This window comes from Mesoplodon bidens, assembly GCF_964165515.1.
Source record: "Mesoplodon bidens genome assembly, chromosome: 12".
Taxonomy (NCBI): Eukaryota; Metazoa; Chordata; class Mammalia; order Artiodactyla; family Ziphiidae; genus Mesoplodon; species Mesoplodon bidens.
Genome location: NC_138168.1, coordinates 75,544,687 through 75,562,437, shown reverse-complemented (window position 1 = coordinate 75,562,437; position 17,751 = coordinate 75,544,687). Strand labels below are relative to the sequence as shown.

Genomic DNA, 17,751 nt, shown 5'->3' with positions numbered 1-17,751 from the left:
TGCTTAACCAATTTTATCTTAATTCAAAATAGAACTACAGATAAAATTAAAAACAAACTACAGGTAAAACTACAGATTTGTAGGGGAAAATGCTATTTCTCAACCTCTTTTTAAATAAAATCATGGTTCTTATTAAGGAATTTAATAAGTTTTACAATAAAACAAAAAAGATCATTTTAATAAATTAATTTTAGGAAATGCTGAGTTAAACAAGTTTAAACTGTATGCTTTACTAAAGAAACAACCAGATTCTTTAACAATTATAAATCTTGCAAAAGGTACAGCATTTCTTCACTTTATTTGTTCACAGAATTATTTTTCTGTGAACATGAACAAGAATCATGATGATAGACTTCTGCTTTATGAAATTGCTTCAGGAAACAACAAATTAGATTCCATATTGTTTCATTATTTAGTAGTCAAAAGTTTACAAGTCTTCAAATAATTCTTAGTATGGGAAAAATGAAGTCACTCCATACCCAACAGGCAGGCGAACCACTGTAGCCTTGGTAGCATACGTGTGAATTGTCACAACAAGATCTCCTGGCCTCAGAGATTTCCAAGAAACTGTCTCAACTGTAAGTAGTCCAGGCTGTATGGGAGGGCTGTTCTTTGTTAAAGCTTTAGGAAAATTTAAAAGAAAAAAAAAAATATATATATATATATACAGAAATTTGATTGTGAGAGTACAGTTGGCTTTCACTGGTATTGCTTTTTACCAATAATGACATTAATAATATGATAATAACAATAATATTAACAACAACAACCAAGAATTAGACCTATTCTGAAGATGTTCATAAAACATTAGAAACTACCCTGAGTAAATAATTACTGGAAATAATACTCAAGAGGAATCAAGACCTTCTTCCCTCCCTAACCTACTTTTCTCCTCATAGCCATCCCCTCAGCTGAAAAAACCAAGAATGAAAAAGTTAGGAAAAAGAGGACAGATAGGGGTATTTCACTGTAGTATACCACTGCTTTTCTTATGTAGGGCAGTAATAACCATATCCCTCTAGATACAATTTTAAAGGAGGAAAAATACCGCATCTGGGAAAATGAGAGATTTTCCTAAGATAGTGGCAAAGCAAGGGCAAAAGATGCCACTGTTTATTTAAGTTTTGACCTTTGATCCTTAGCTTTGACTGTGTAGAAAAATAATTACCAAAATTTAAATTTTAAGTAAATTAATTAAAAATTTTATTTAATTTTTATAATTTAAAATTTTATCTAATTAAACTTTAATTAATAATTTTTTATCTTGAAATTGATAGAAAATAATGATTATTCCTCATCAGTACTGAGAGCAAAAGACTTCTTACCCTGTTTCCAGATAACACTCAAACTAAGGATACAAGGCCACCACATGACCTGAAATACCTCTACGCATTTAGAGTTTCAATGTTCTAGGACATGGTGTGGCTTAGGAGCTATTAGTTAAGTAGACATACTAAGCTCACACCACTGAAGTCTGGAAAGTTTATTCAACAAATATTTATTGTCCACTTGCTGCACATCTGACACCATTCAAAACATTGGGTACATACTGATGGAAAATCATAGTCTGTGCCCTCAGAGTGGGCAAAAAATTCAATATTAAGCATTCAGCAAATATTTATACCTGTACAGTATCAGGTGCTGTTAATTTGAGTTAAATATAAATGCTTTAGTAAAATAAGCCAAACAAAGAATGCTGTTCTGTGCATATATGCATGTGTGTGCAAGAAGCTGGACTTAGAGAAGGAACAGGCATCTGTTAGAACAGGAGGGAAAGGTGACAAGAGCTTGGGAGAGTTCATTATGAGAAGATGAGTGGGTCATTTCCAATTTCTTCTATCTCTTCAGTGAAGACAGCATCAAGGTCATCAGCTGAAAACGAGGAAGGATGAGAGTGGGAGTTGGAGATTTGAAGGCAGAGAGAGAGAGAGAGAGAGAGAGATTTGAAGGTTTGAAATAGTCACTCATGAGAATGAGAGCTGGGAGAATGAATGAACTCAGGAAATGTTGGCAGTGCTTAGGGGCTTTGCTTTGAGATTTGTGGTCCTCAATTTAAAGTGGGGCTAGGTAGTAGGATTTTTTTTTTATCCAGTTACACTCAGCTGTTCTGATGAAACCCCAGGTTAGGCACAGAGATACCTTCAACCAATATTAGGATTGTGCCAGGAGTGTTAAGATGAGAGGGTAAGAAGAGCACTTGTGTTGAGGGCACATGTGAGGATATAAATACAATCATGGACCATGGAAACTACATGGGGAATAAGAGAAATAAAGATGTGGGGAGAGTGGACATAAAAGAAGTGGTAAGGTTGATGGATGGAGGTCCCAGTTCAGTCCAAGACCTGTAGGGGTGGGAGTTCTAGAGAGAGCGAACTGGAGAACTTGAAATTTGATTAGGATAATACTGTTACTGGTACAATAACGTCTAAAATATAAACATGAAATTAGGGGGCCAAGGTGGGATGAAGGAAAAGATCTTTGGAATTGTCAAATCAAAGAAGAAAGAGTTCATGATTTTCAATAGATTTTGAAAGAATCAAGAATGATAACATGGGGGACTTCCCTGGAAGTCCAGTGGTTAAGACTTCACCTTCCAGTGCAGGGGATACAGGTTTCACCCCTGGTCGGGGAGCTCAGATCCCACATGGCTTGCAGCCAAAAACTCAAAACATGAAACAGAAGCAATATTGTAACAAATTCAATAAAGACTTTAAAAATGGTCCATATCAAAAAATCTTAAAAAAAAAAAAAGAATGATGACTTGTATAGGTGGAAAGAAAACCAGAGGGACCAGGTGTGCTCAAGAGGTGACCAGAAGACCACAACACGGAGAGGGACATGTGGCAAAAGTGAGTATAATCTTTGATGTCAGAGGAGTAGGAAGATCTTAGGAGGTCTGGAGAGGGAATAAGTTCCTTCACACATTATACATTTTCCCTGAACAGAAAGTGAGTTGGGATCTCAGACAGTAATTTTCTCATAGCCTTCTTACCTCCAGATTCTCCCCAGCGTACCAATGCAGAAAAGCAAATCAGTAGTTCAATGGGCTTTAGACTGTCCACAAATAGATAGTAGGACACACGTTCATCTGAGAACTGCAAGAAATCAGACCAATCATTGTATTTCATATCAGCCTATTAATGCTGTATTTTCCACTTCTATTAAAAGTACAATATCTAACATTTATAGAGGATTTACTGTGTTCTAGACACCACGATAAGTACTTTACAGGTTTAATGATAGGAAGAAAATCACACCGATGAATGTTGGCAGCAGTCCACGGAAGCTGGGTCTGCAGGGCCTGTGTGAGACTGGCCACCATATCCGAGAGAGCCAAAGCTCTTCCCCATGAGTAAAGAAAAGGGATATGCTTATTCCAGAAATGACAAATAGACGAAGAGATTGAGCCCAGAGCTGAGCAGTACTCAGAGGACAGGTCCTTAATAAGCAAACAGTCCATGGGGTAACGGGCAGAGAATGGAAATGTATGTTACTTGGTGGTTTTTGATATAAACCCTCTATTCCTTCTTTCTACAAGACCTTCAGAAATATACCATTGTACGCTAAGGAACCAAACTGGATTTTTGTTTTGGGCATGTAAGAAAGTACTGAGAACAACTGGAATGTCCTTTAGTGGACAGCCACATAAAGGTTACATGAATATGCTTTTAATCCATCTTATGTGGGTACCGTTAATATCCATAATTATGGATGGAGAAGCTGAAACACAGAGAGGGTAAGTAAATTGCCAAACGTCACAGCACTTTCCAGTAGAAAAGCTGAGATTCAAAAGTAGGTCTATCTGTCTACCTGACTCCAATACTGGTCTTCACAAGTATTGGGCTATTATTGCATTTCAGTTTCCCAGTGTTCAGCATAATTTTGAGTGATGGTATATGGTAAATGTGTTAATTTGTCATTATACTTTAAAAGCTTTCTATACTATTGAACAACAATATTTAAATCACAAGCTGCAATACAAAAGAAAAATCTCCACCAATACTGTGAAAAAAGAAAACCTTATTAATCAAATATAACAAGATTTCTATAAATGCTTTGTACAATGTAACTATTTAAAATGATCGCTTCGCTCAATGTCTTCCAATAGTTAGCATTAGACACTTTATTTCACTTGTTTTCTTTTGGCTGCCACATGTTGGTGATAGAGGCAGTTGTTTCAAACACTATCTAAAACTGTGAAGAGCCCTGCATTTGCCAGCACAGCCTGTGTGGCTGAGGAGGAGATTCTGCCTAGAGATCATTTGTTGTCATTTTAAAGAGCCTGAGATTTTGAGGGTGAGATGGCACCTGAGGCCACATTCAGGGGCTCTGCTCTGGTGCAGGGACCAGACACCTTTGTGAGCCCCTTGCCAACCCCCATGACATCTCCCAGGGGACAGATAAGGGATGTGCAGCAGACAGGCCTCAGGCTCTGTGTCTCCAGCTCAGCTGGCAGTGCCTGTGGCCACAAAAATCAGGACTGTCGGGCCTCAGACCACGAACAATCCATATTAAAGGCCATTAAGTTTGGGTACCAAAAACATCCTCTAAGAAAAAGTCATCATTTTCTCAGACCATTGAGGTTAAAAAAAATTCAGGGGAATGAAGGAACTCATAATGGATGCCGTCATTTTATTTTGCTAAGCTGGGACTTTAAAAGGAAAATAAAAGTCGGGCTTCCCTGGTGGCGCAGTGGTTGAGAGTCTGCCTGGCGATGCAGGGGACACGGGTTCGTGCCCCAGTCCAGGAAGATCCCATATGCCGCGGAGCGGCTGGGACCGTGGGCCATGGCCGCTGAGCCTGCATGTCTGGAGCCTGTGCTCCGCAACGGGAGAGGCCACAACAGTGAGAGGCCCGCGTACAGCAAAAAAAAAAAAAAAAAAAAAAAGGAAAATAAAATTCTCTTTTTACCATCACTTCATAAAAATAGGATCGGAACAAAGAACAGTTGGCCATTTTCCGAACACACATACACATATATATTAGGGTGGTGATGTATAACAAAAACTCATATGCAAACTGCTCTTAGTAATAACGACAGCCAGCATTTATCTTCACTTACTAGGTATTAGGCATTCTTCTAAGTGTTTTACACATGTTCTCTCATTTATTTCTCAACTCTATGATGTTGGTCTCTCACTGCCATTGTATAAATAAGAAAACTGAGGCAAAGAGAACTTAAATAGCTTGCTCAGGGTCCCACCTCAGATGCAATATACATTCAAAACCCGGCAGTCTAGCTCCAGAGCCACTCATCTGTTTCCTCCAAAGGTGTGCTAGTGAGAAGGGCGCAGGTTTTACATTGGATAAACGCAGTTCTCGTGATGCTTGCGCCACTTACTAGTTTGGTGATCTTGGGCATTTTACCCAAACTTGGTCTGCCTCAGTTTCCTAACCTGAAAATTGATGATAACAATTGTCCTTTCATTGAGTTTGCTATGAGGAGTTGATGTAATAAAGAACCTAGGTCAGGGCTAGGAACAGAGTCAGCACCTATAAATGACTATCATTTAAATATTGCCAATATTTTAAATATGACAACATTCCTAAGTTAACTGTAAACTGTATATTATTCTCATACCGTACTCTGGGTTCCACTATTCCCAATTAACAGGTTTGTTTTGTTTTGTTTTTTGTAATATTCGTAAAATCAAAGCATTCCTCTGGGTGTTTTTATAGATAGACTTCAGAACCTGGTCACCCATCCTGCCACCCCTGCAAACCCCACCCCAGTCACTACTACAGGCCTGATTCTTACTTTCAGAGCAGGCAACGAGCTACAGAGCACCTCTTGAGGGATGCTCAAACGGTTTTCTCTGCCTGCATTTTCATCTAGTACAAGTGCAAAGGGAGAAGTCAAGCCTCCTACTCCCCACCCCAGCTCTGCATACAGCTCATGGAGATGTCGGGGGAGTATCACTGGGGGCTTGCAGGGCTCCATACAAGCGACATGCGAGTTTCAGCACAATTTAGTTTCCCAGGATATGTTTCATAGTTTTCCACAAAATTCCACTCAATGTGACATTTGTTCATTAATTCATTCAACAATTTTTTTTTAACTAATCTCCTACCTCATGCCAGGACCTGTACTGCAAAAGTAAAGAAAAGGACAGAGTCCTCCTTAAGATGCTGACAGGAAGTGGATGGGTAGGTGGAGGGGCACAGAGAAGTGACCATGCAGTTAGGATGGAGGAAGGGAAGTGTCTGGGTGGGGACAGTCACACAGAGTGCATGGAGTCAGCGTACTTGACCCAGACTCTACAGGCAGGGAAGGAGGTCTCACAGGGTCAAGGACATCCGTGCTGTTCTGAAGGACTTCTAGGTGTTAGCCAGATGAAGGCGATAAGGATGAAGAAGAATGAACTCCAGGCAGAGGGAAGAACGTGGGCAAAAATAACAGAAATGTTAGTGAAAATGTGCTTATATTTTAGGAATTGTGCGCAAGTCAGTAAACACTAATTGAAATCAAATGTAGTGAATTTATTTGTGCTTTTCCTTCATTTATTCATAAGTCAAAACTTCCTTTATGTGAATTTATATAATAATGTGGCTCAGCATTGAACCACTGCAACACAATCAGATGGATCACACTTGGGGATATGAGGTAGAAGAATTTTGCTTATTGTCTAGATCAGAGATTAGTAGAAGACCCTAAGAATTAAATATTTTTTATTTAAGATTTTTTTTTTTGATGTGGACCATTTTTTAAAGTCTTTATTGAATTTGTTACAATATTGCTTCTGTTTTATGTTTTGCTTTTTGGCCACAAGGCATGTGGGATCTTAGCTCCCCAACCAGGGATCAAACCCGCACCCCCTGCATTGGAAAGCAAAGTCTTAACCACTGGACCACCAGAGAAGTCCCTTAAATTTTTAAATATAATTATGTTAGAAGTTTAGAAATGCTTGATAAATTTGAAAGTGTTTTTCACTAGCATGATACCATTAAAAATTTAAGAAGGGAAAGAAAAGAGATCATAATCTATTTACCTTGAATTCTGATTTTTGAAAGTTAAGACAATATGAACTTGGCTTATGAAAAATATATATATTCCTGAAAAACATAATTTATAACAGATTATTGTCATCATATGCAACAAAACGGTACTACATGCTAAGTTTCTCAGAAGCAAATAATTATAGGCAAAACAGGTAAAGACAGATGAAAGTTAAAAAAATAATAACAACTCAGAAAGGATAAAGGTGGCTGCCAGGGGCTGGAGGTGGGGAAAATAGGGAGAGGTTGGTAAAAAGGGCACAAACTTTCAGTTATAAGATGAATAAGGTCTGAAGATCTAATGTATAACATGGCAAGTATCATTGATAACACTATATTGTATAATTAAAATTTGCTAAGAGAATAGAACGTAAATGTTCTCACACACAATAAAAAAATAAATATATGAGGTGATAGATATGTTAGTTAACTTGATGGGGGGGATCTTTCACAATATATATGTGTGTCAATTCATCACCATGTACACTTTAAATACTTATAATTTAATTTGTCAATTGCATCTCAATAAAGCTGAGAAAAAATAATAACTGTATTGAACTAGTTGTCTGAAAGGGACAAAAATGATCTCCTTCAGTGGATAAATTGCCTTCATCTTAATAAACAAGTAAGTCTTTGAGGATAAGCTGAAACTGGCCTGAGACTGGTTTGGCTATTCATGTTTCATGTGGACAATCAACTCATCCATATTTCCTTCTAATATATGTTTTCTCATTAGTTATCTATTTTATACATATTAGTGTATATATGTCAATCCCAGTCTCCCATTTCACCCCAGCACCACCACCCCCACTATCCCCCCTTGGTGTACATCTGTTTGTTCTCTACATCTGTGTCTCTATTTCTGTCTTGCAAACCAGTTCATCTGTACCATTTTTCTAGATTCCACATATATGCATTAATATATGATATGTGTTTTTCTCTTTCTGACTTACTTCACTCTGTATGACAGTCTCTAGGTCCATCCACATCTCTACAAATGACCCAATTTTGTTCCTTTTTATGGCTGAGTAATACTCCATTGTATATATGTACCACATCTTCTTTATCCATTTGTCTGCTGATGGGCATTTAGGTTGCTTCCATGACCTGGCTATTGTAAATATCCTTCTAATAGTTTTGTTTGATATTATATCAACACCAGACTAATATTGGCTTAACTCTTTTAAATGAAAGCTAAAAATGAATAGCTTATATACCCACTGTATTAAATGCACACAAAAATTTATACTTACTGAAAGCATACACAGAAGTCTTCAAAATCTAACCATATTTCTTTAGAAACACCATTATTTACTGTTGCAAGTTCCTTCTTCGATTTTTCCTGTGTTGCTGTAGTCTGGCTGACCAAATCTCTTTCCAGACTGATTCCTTCAGCTGGGTGGGCTGCATCATTCAATCCATAGTCTGGTAGTTCATCTGTGTACAGCAGAAGACAACCATGTCAAACATACCTAATTGTTAAATATTAACTTATTAAGATATGAAAAATTGTAGAGGAGAGCTCACATATCAAAATCTATTTTTGAGAAAATATTTACTGAGATAATAGTTTACATGCAGGCCTCAAATTTGTAGAGGTCCATACAAAGACCCATTTTCATACCCTCAGGAGAATTTATTCATAACTTACATGCAGAGTGTCCAGAAATTTTGAAATCATTTTCATAAATTTGTGCACACATTCTTTAGAGATTAAAGTTATAACAGAAGTTAGCTGGTTTATATATTTAAAATATGCTGTAAACAGACATATTCATGTAAGAGGGGCTGACACAGACAACAGAAGGAGAAGCAAAAACTTGAAAGATCTATTGTGATTCATGTATTTCTGTAAGCCCTGCAGTCAGTGGTTCTGTAATCTTATTTTATGTTTATCAAGAAATGGCATAAAGTTCTCATACACTTTTCTTGAACCAAAATGTTATATACACACATGCCACATAACACTTTTTTGGATTTTAGCCTTGGTCAAGTCTTTATTTAGGATCTGAGGAATTTGCAATGGTTTCAGTGCTTTGATCATAACGTGCATGCATTAAGACACAAGAACTTTACTCATGGGACTTTAATCAGATAGTCTTTTATTTTGACTTTAAGCTTGAATTTAACAAGTGAGATTATCTGATTTTTCTAGCCCAGAGCAGATTAGACTCAACACATCAGAGGAAGCACTGGAGGGAGGCTGCTGAGAGCCAGGAGGAGGGAGAGCAAAAAGCTGTCAAGAAGCAGAGACCCCTTTGTGCTTTGATGTCTGTGAAAAAAGTCATGAGAAGATTATTAATTTACCTTTTCTGAGTATAGCTTGTGAAGCAGCATTACCCTGTGAAATGAAAGGAACATGTTAAGAAACCATTTATAAGTTCAACAAAACATTAGAGCTCTCTAAAGCATCACAGTTTTTAAAAGAGTTAATACAGTCTTTTAAACACTGAAGACATAGATTTCTACAAATACTTACTAAAACCTACAGCAAAACGAAATTTGTTTTTAACCTTAAAATTCAAAAGATGTGAATTTGGCTGAGAGTTTAAGTTTGTGACATTAAAATACAGAAGATGTGAGTGTATTAAACATTTGAATCTTATAATAAAAATTAAATAAAAACAATAATATCCCCGAGTAGATATACTAGTTGGTATGAGGCACCTATAATTAATACAGATTGAGTAAAATGAGATTATGATTGATAATTAGTGTACGGAACCTATGGATTATTTCAAATTATAGAGATGTTTTCTCAAATTTTTAACAGGGAAAATAAGCTTCACATGTATGACTCTGTTATCTCTGGGACACAATTAAAATAAGTATAAAAGATAAAATGGTATAAATTTATACAGACTGATGGGTGATATTTTGGATGATGTAAAGTGTATGGAGAAGACAACAGAGTAGACAAAACTGAGTACTAAATGCTGGTGAGAAGCAAGACCATCCACGCCTTAGGACCCCAAAAACAAGTAGCAGGCATCTGGGAAGGACAGAATGAGATACAGGTTGAAAATACAGGGATGGGTTGAATGTCTATATAAGGAACAGACAAATCCCCACTTCTCCCTAATCCCTTCTGGTTTAGCATCTATCCTTCTTCTGCCTAAATAGGACACTGGAAGTTGCTTCAAGTAGAGAAATTAAATGAAAAGTCTCCAGATCTGGGTTCACAGATACCGTGGGAAGCAAGAAAGTTTACTACACAGAGAGGAGAGGAATTAAGTGAACATCCACATGCTGAACTTTGAGGCTCTCAGGAACCCTGTGCTGCTCGGCTTTAATAACTCTGGTGGATAAGGATATAACAATCCTATGACCACATTCCACCCCAGCAGGGAGATTAGAGGACCCTTAACCTGAGACACTGAACAGAGCCAGGGAAAATCCTCAGGGAATCTGATATTTGGAGCTAGTCCCACCCCAAATGAAGCTCATTTACCCCCAATTATCTCAAATTAAAGCTTCCAGTTGACAAGCTCTATCCATGCCATAAAGCTTCTTCTAATCAGCAGCTCTTTAATTTCATAAATTCCTTAAATATATGTGTACAACAAAGAATTGCTAGATAATTAAGGAAAGAGTCTCATATAAAAGAAAGAAACTAAGGGGTGTGGGTAGGGAAAGTCACAGGAATCAGAAATGATAATATAGGGAGAAATTTTTAAGTTAGTAATATCAGAAAGTTAAGAAGATATTCATTTATCAAATAATAAACTATAAAAATACAATCAAGAACAAGAGACAGTTCTTGGAAACTAAAAATAGGAAAGTGAAATAAATTCAATAGAAAGTTTGGATGTAAAGTTGATTCAAAAGACTCAGAGACGAAAACTAAAAAACTTTTCAAAGAAAACATAGGTGAAAATCTTCACGACATTGGATTTGACATTGGTTTCTTAGATATGACAATAAAAACACAGACCGCAACAGTAAAAATAAATTGGGCTACATAAATAATCTTCTGTCATTCAAAGGACGTAATCAACAGAGTGAAAATGCAACCTATGGAATGAGAGAAATTATTTGCAACTTATATGTCTAGTAAAGGGTTAACATCAAGAATATATGAAGAACTTCTACAAAAACAATATAAAATAAACAAACACAATTTAAAAATGGGTAAAGGACTTGAATAGACATTTTTTTAAAGAAAATATACAAATGGCCAACAAGCACATGGAAAACGTTCTCCACATCACTCATCCTTAGGGGAATACAGATCAAAATTGCAATGAGGTACCACCCTCATGGCCACTGGGATGACTTCTGTTAAAGAAAAGAGAAAAAAAAACACAAAATGACAAGTGTTATTGTTACTGTTATGTGGTGAGGATGTAGAGAAATTGGAACCTCTTTGCACTTTCTGTGGGAATATAAAATGGTGCAGTTGCTATGGAAAACAGTATGGTGGTTCCTGAAAAAGCTAAAAATAGAATTAACCTATGATCCAACAATTCCACATCTGAGTATATACCCAAAAGAACTGAAGGCAGCATCTCAAATAAACATTTATACACCCATGTTCATAGCAGCATTATTCACCAAGTATCCATTGATGGATGTATGGATAAACAAAAGGTGGTATATGTATATGCACAATGGAATATTATTCAGCCTTAAAGGAAAGAAATTATGACACATGGTACAACATGGATGAACTGTGAGGACATTTTACTAAGTGAAGTAAGCCAGCCACAAAAATACAAATACTGTTATGATTTCACTTATATGAGGTACCTAGAGTAATCAGAATCCTAGAGACAAAAAGTAGAATGGTGGTTTTAAGGGGCTGAAAAGGGGCAGGAATGGAGAATGATTTAATGGGTATAAAGATTTAGTTTTGTAAGATGAAATGATTTCTGGAGGTTAGTGGCACAACAATGTGAATGTATTCAATATTACTGCTCTCAGAAAAAGAAATTCTGTGGGAAAAGTATAAGAAAATTCTCCAGAACTGAAAAACTTGAGTATCCAGGTTGAACGGGCTCATGGAGTACCTAGCACAGTTCATGTAAACAGACTCATTTACGCGGCCAATCATTGTAAATTTTTCTTATTCCAAGAATGGAAGGAATGTCTTAAAATATTCCCAGAGGGGAAAAAAAGAGTCATACAGAACAGATCAAGAATCAAAATGTTATCTGTATTCTTAAGAGCAATGGTTGAAGGTAAAAGACAAAAGTTAAGGAACAGAGTTAAAATTCTGAAAGAAAGAACATCCATACTAGAATTCTACAACACGCCAAAATATAAATCAGGGGAGGGGGTGGAATACAGATATCTGCAGGCATACAAACCCCTCATAATTTTCACTTCCCACGCAATTTTTCTCAGGGAGTACTAAAAGATGTGCACCACCTAAATTAGGGTATCAAGTAGCAGGAGAGCATAGTTTCCAAGAATTAGAAAATCCATTAGAGGAGAGAGAAAAGAAAATTCAGTGATGACAGGTGCAAGTTTCCATCAGTTGGAACAAGAGCAAGAGACCAAAGGATTCCAGAGGGTGATAACTCCAGGAAACCGGGTGGCATTGGTACAGTTATCTGATGTATTTTTGTGGTAAATGGGGTTTAAAGGTATTTGTTCAATGGTGTTTCTTTTTTTAAAAAAGAGTGTTTGGGAAGGCATCCTAATGTGTCATAGAAAAAAAATGAAGTAATTGGTTTGTACAAAAAGTTGTGTAAGAAAAGAAATTTGTCTCTCCAATAAAAATCCTTCCACAGCTAGAATATTTTTTAGCAGAAGAATACTTTTATTTAATACCATCCTTCTATTACAGCTTGAAGTAATGATGAAGGTGGAAAAGGAAACAGGTAAATAATTGATGCCTGACTTGCACTAAATATTAATTCCTAAGGAAAGTCTGAAAACAGGCCTATTGTCCCTAATATTTGTATCTATTTTAAGGGCAAAGGTAGGGTAATTTTGCTATTTAAAAACATGAACTATATTAGGCTGGGCTAGTCTGAGATAACAAACCAATCCTGAGATTTCAATGGCTTAACACATAGGGTTAACTTTGCCCTCATATTCAGCCCATTTTGGGGGGCTCCTTTTCAAGGGATTCCTTTCCCAGTTGTGATGTAGGGATCTAGAAACTTGTATCTTGTAGCCTTGCCACTGGGATACGCAGTTTCCTGATGGTTGTGGGAGAAGCAGAGAGCTGCAAAGCCACGTGCAGACTCATTAAGTGCTTCGGCCTGAAATGGCACACCTCGCTAATGCCTGCAGTCTATCAGCCAGAGTGTGTTGAAGGCAAGCTCAAGAGCAGGGCCGGCTTCATGAGTGTGTAATCACTCAGGGCTCTGGGCTCAGAAGGGCCCTGTGTTTGTTTTAATGCTCTGATGTCACTCTCTTGACATTCTTAACAATTGTTGAACAAGGGGCCCTGCATTTTCATTCCACAAGTTATGCAGCCAGTCCCAGTTACGAGCCAGGAGCCAGACCTGTGAGAGGCCTGGGAAATATACAAGGGGCACTGAGACTCCCAGGGGGCAGTGGGCATCTCAGTCAGAGATCCTGCCAATCAAGCCACAATGCAGAGCCCTTCGTTTCCACCGTTCGGGCTCCAGCTGTTACGGCTCGTAGAACTCTTAGCTTCCCCGACAGTTTCATCCCTATTAGGTGAGAAGCATTACATAACAGCTCAAGAAATCTCAACGGGCTCTGCTCTGGTATCCAGCCTCACAGCTAGAGTACTGACTGGACAAAAACTTGTGAAATGCAAAAATCTTGAAGACAGAGGAAAGTGGAGGTATGGGATAGTAAGTGAATACAGGAGTGCTAAATCCTTATCTTCTATAGCAAGAGGTCAAGAGATAATGTTTAAATTGATAGATGGAGAAAGAACGGAATTCAGCCATTCAACAAATACGTAACAGTGTCTGTCATGTGCTAGGCATCTTTGCAGGTGCTGAGCGAGAAACAGTATATGATAAAGATCAAGATCTCTGCCTTCATAAAGCCTACTACTTAGAAATATGGAGACACATAGCAGAAGAAACACTTAAATAAAAGTGACTGACTCTGGGGAGGAAGGCTAAAGAATGAGGAGGGGTAATACAGGTTGATTGTTTTATGATTATATTTTTGGTAACTTTTGATTCTTTAAAATTATTGCATACAATACTTTGAAATTAAGAAAAGAAGTTTAACAGTGCTTAAGTCTATTTATTCTTCTTGAAAGATTTCTCATCTGTTAGTCTCTGTTTTTCAACTAATTCTAAAAAATGTGTTTACTTGCCTGTGATTCTGTGCCCTCCAATGTATCTTATACCATTTATAGAGGTTGGTAGAAATCAACTATGGTTCATTCACATAATGAAATAGTATGTGACTTCAAGAATAAAGACACTCTTTAGGCATAGTGACATTATCGCCAGTATTTACTAAGTAAAAACTTAAAAAAATTTCATTAAGTTTTGAGTAGAAAAAGGTAGAATATTGTGTGTTTCTCTATATCTACATAAAGACACCCTGAAAGTGTCCTACAGAGGGCAAAGCAGTAAAAGTGGGAGAAGTACTTACATGGAAACAATAATTCTTGATGTGTGCCTTATAATTTTATTTTTGAACATGCAAATATATCATGCATTAAAACCCTTTCCCACCTACCACATTGGCAGAAGTTGAAACATCAGACAATATATGGGTTGGCCAGAACGTGGTGCAGAGAAAATTCTCATCCAGTGCATTTTATTGTAAGGTTAAAAGGTGAATGTCCTATGACCCATCAGTGATACTCCCAGATTCATATCCTAGAACAGAGCTTCCTAGGCTAGTGTCCACGGGGCCCTATAGTTAGATTTCAGGAATCCATGAACATGGTTGCTTGAAAGATTATTTTCATCTTTAACTGAAGTTCAGCATTCAGTTTTCTTCAGTTTTCAATTTATCAATGCAGGTGAGTAGCTACAGTGTTATTGGCAATAACTGTGACTTTATCCATGAAAGAAATCACAATATTTTACATTATATTAGAGTTGTTGCAAAATCTGAAATGTCACATATGCTAATCACTACCTTGAAGTTACAGCAGTTATTAGGCCCATTGTCGGATTCCATGTGGTCACATCTTCCTGTCTACAGACACTCTTGTAACCTGAACTGCCCAACTATCTGGGAGCTATCCTTTAGTATACCTTCAACCACCAAATCATGAAGTTGTGTGTTCACACAGTGCTAACCCAGACAGCTGTTCTGCTTTCCACTGTTCTCTGTTGCCAATACTCAGCTCATGTGCAGAAAGAGATAAGTTGTATTCATCGTGTATTTTAGAAAATTGACAAAGGGAGACATAACACATAAAAGTTCACAAACCCTGGAACTACAGAAACTCTTGCATGTGTGTACAGGGACAGTCAAGATGAGTAATGGTACCACTGCTTGCAATAGCAAGAAACAAAAAGCAATGAATGTAGCCATTAACACTGTGAAAGATGTTTTTAAATGGTAGACTAGTTATGTGTTAAATACCTTGACCAGTGAAATGAATGAACTGTAACATGTGGCAAAAGAGACAAATCTCATAAGCAACATTAAGAAATCCAAGAAGAATTAGTACAAGAGTCCACAAAAATAAAATGAGGATGACAATGAAACCAAGCTATATATTGTTCATAAACGTGTACATAACTGACAAAATTAGAAGAGTGTGGAGTTGACAAATACCAGACCTTGTATGGCAGATAGCAGATACAATTCAGAAGAGACACATGTGGAACTTCCCTGGTGGTCCAGTGTTTAAGACTCTGCTTCCACTGCAGGGGGCACGGGTTCAATCCCTGGTTGGGGAACTAAGATCCCACATGCCAGGCAGTGCACCCCCCCAAAAAAAAGAGAACACAGGAGACATCTATGAGAGATGAATATTCCACTTTCTAATCTAGAAGATGGGTACGTAAGAAGTTTATTTTCAGTATTCTTTATTCTGCTCAAATGCCGTTATGTATAATATATTTCACAATTTAAGAAAAAAAAATTTTATAGTTAAGAATCAGGCTAATAGTAAGAGTAACATAGTTACCTGAGACATATTTCTTGTCAATTGACTTAAGTCTGTCTGGCTCAAGGTTGTAGTTTCATCATTTTCAGTAAGGGAAGATAAACCAGATCCTGAAAGCACCCCTTTCTTAATCAAAGATCGTACAAAATGACTAATGGAAAAAAAAAGAAAAAACTTCTGTGATCTTAATCTCTTGTTTAAAGCTACTAATAAATAACTGCAGCTTTTATCGAGATATACTTGACATACAAAATTATATTAGTTTCAGGTATACAACATAATGATTCAATATTTGTATATATGGCAAAATGATAATCACAATTCTAGTTAATGTAGGTCACCACACACAGTTACAAATTTTTTTCCTTGTGATGAGAACGTTTAAGGTCCACTCTCTTAGTAACTTTCAAATATACAACGCAGTATTATTAACTATAGTCACCATGCTACACATTATAGCCCCAGGACTTATTTATTTTACAACTGGAAGTTTGTACTTTTTGACCCCCATCACCCATTTCATCCACCCCCATGCCCTGCCTCTGGCAGTCATCAGTCTGTTCTCCTGTACTCTGTATCTATGATTATGTTTGTTTGTCTGTCTTTTTTAGATTCCACCTATAAGTGGGATCATAAGGTATTTGTCTTTCTCTGTCTGACTTATTTCACTTGAGATGTCCTCAAGGTCCATCTATGTTGTCACAAAAATGACAAGATTTCCTTCGTTTTGAATGGCTGAATAATATTCCGTTGCATAGTGATGTTTGGTCAACAATAGAAAGTTCTGATTCTTTTTCATTTTATCATTCTCATTCTTTTACAACCAGTAATTTCTTTTGCTTCATGTTAAAAAATATTTAATTGCTATATATACTACTGAAGCAATATTCTCTATCAGTAACTGCAATGGTGTAAAAATTTTCTGGAATGCTATTTATTTTAAAGCTATGGTGGCCATCTTTGAATGCTGATGATCAGAACACATAGGAACCTGGCATTTAGAAGTGATTTAATTAAGTATCAGAGTAATGTAGCAGTGAAATAGGGCTTGGAGTCAAAAATTTAATGATGCATATGGAGCCCTTAAGTTTACAACTGTGATATTTATACTAGCTACCCAAGCGTACAGTATTTTCTTTCAAGTTATTGCTGACATGACCTCAAATCAATGTTGCCAGAGCTAGAAGTTTATGGGTACAATAAAAAGATATTTGTTATAGTACAAATATATTAGGTGTTTCAAAGATAAAATTAAATTTCATGTATACTGAACTTCCCATACTTTTGGATTTTTCCTTGCTAGTGTTCTGTAAAACTTGGTTCACCTCAAGCTAAATGTCTCTGAAACTGCCACTAGAGGGTAGCACAAACATATCTGTGAGGCTCTGATTCTCTAAAACAAGGCCAGGAGCCAGGACTGGGCAAACCGGGCGTGCTGTTACTACAGTGACAGTGTTCCAAGGAAAGGCAGTTGTGTAGCACTCATTCTCCAAGGCTCGCCAAAAAACCGGCTTGCTCTTATGCTGATCCGAGTACTCTGACTGTACAGCAGTCAGGTACAAGGAAATGCCATTCACATATTTTTGCTTTTGGCTCTGCCAGATAAAATGGATATACTAGGGAATTAATAACAGGTTCAAGCAGTGAATAGATTAGTTCACTTAATTCAATCACTTGATTGAATCCAAACAAGTGTTGAAGTCACCTAGACCTGGGTTAAAGAATTTCACCCAACTTAA

At 37.1% G+C, this 17,751-nt stretch overlaps 1 protein-coding gene across 1 annotated transcript in view; it reads right to left on the bottom strand.

Annotated features, from left to right (window-relative positions):
* ADGB (androglobin) overlaps window positions 1–17,751 on the bottom strand; it is a gene marked incomplete at its 5' end in the record, with an annotated part of 132,711 nt that overhangs the window by 62,233 nt on the left and 52,727 nt on the right. The window contains 6 exons of the mRNA XM_081250501.1: window positions 480–621; window positions 2,993–3,095; window positions 6,990–7,053; window positions 8,250–8,433; window positions 9,304–9,337; window positions 16,034–16,163. Of these exons, the coding sequence (XP_081106627.1) occupies window positions 480–621; window positions 2,993–3,095; window positions 6,990–7,053; window positions 8,250–8,433; window positions 9,304–9,337; window positions 16,034–16,163 (657 nt within the window). The remainder of the gene's footprint in view (window positions 1–479; window positions 622–2,992; window positions 3,096–6,989; window positions 7,054–8,249; window positions 8,434–9,303; window positions 9,338–16,033; window positions 16,164–17,751) is intronic.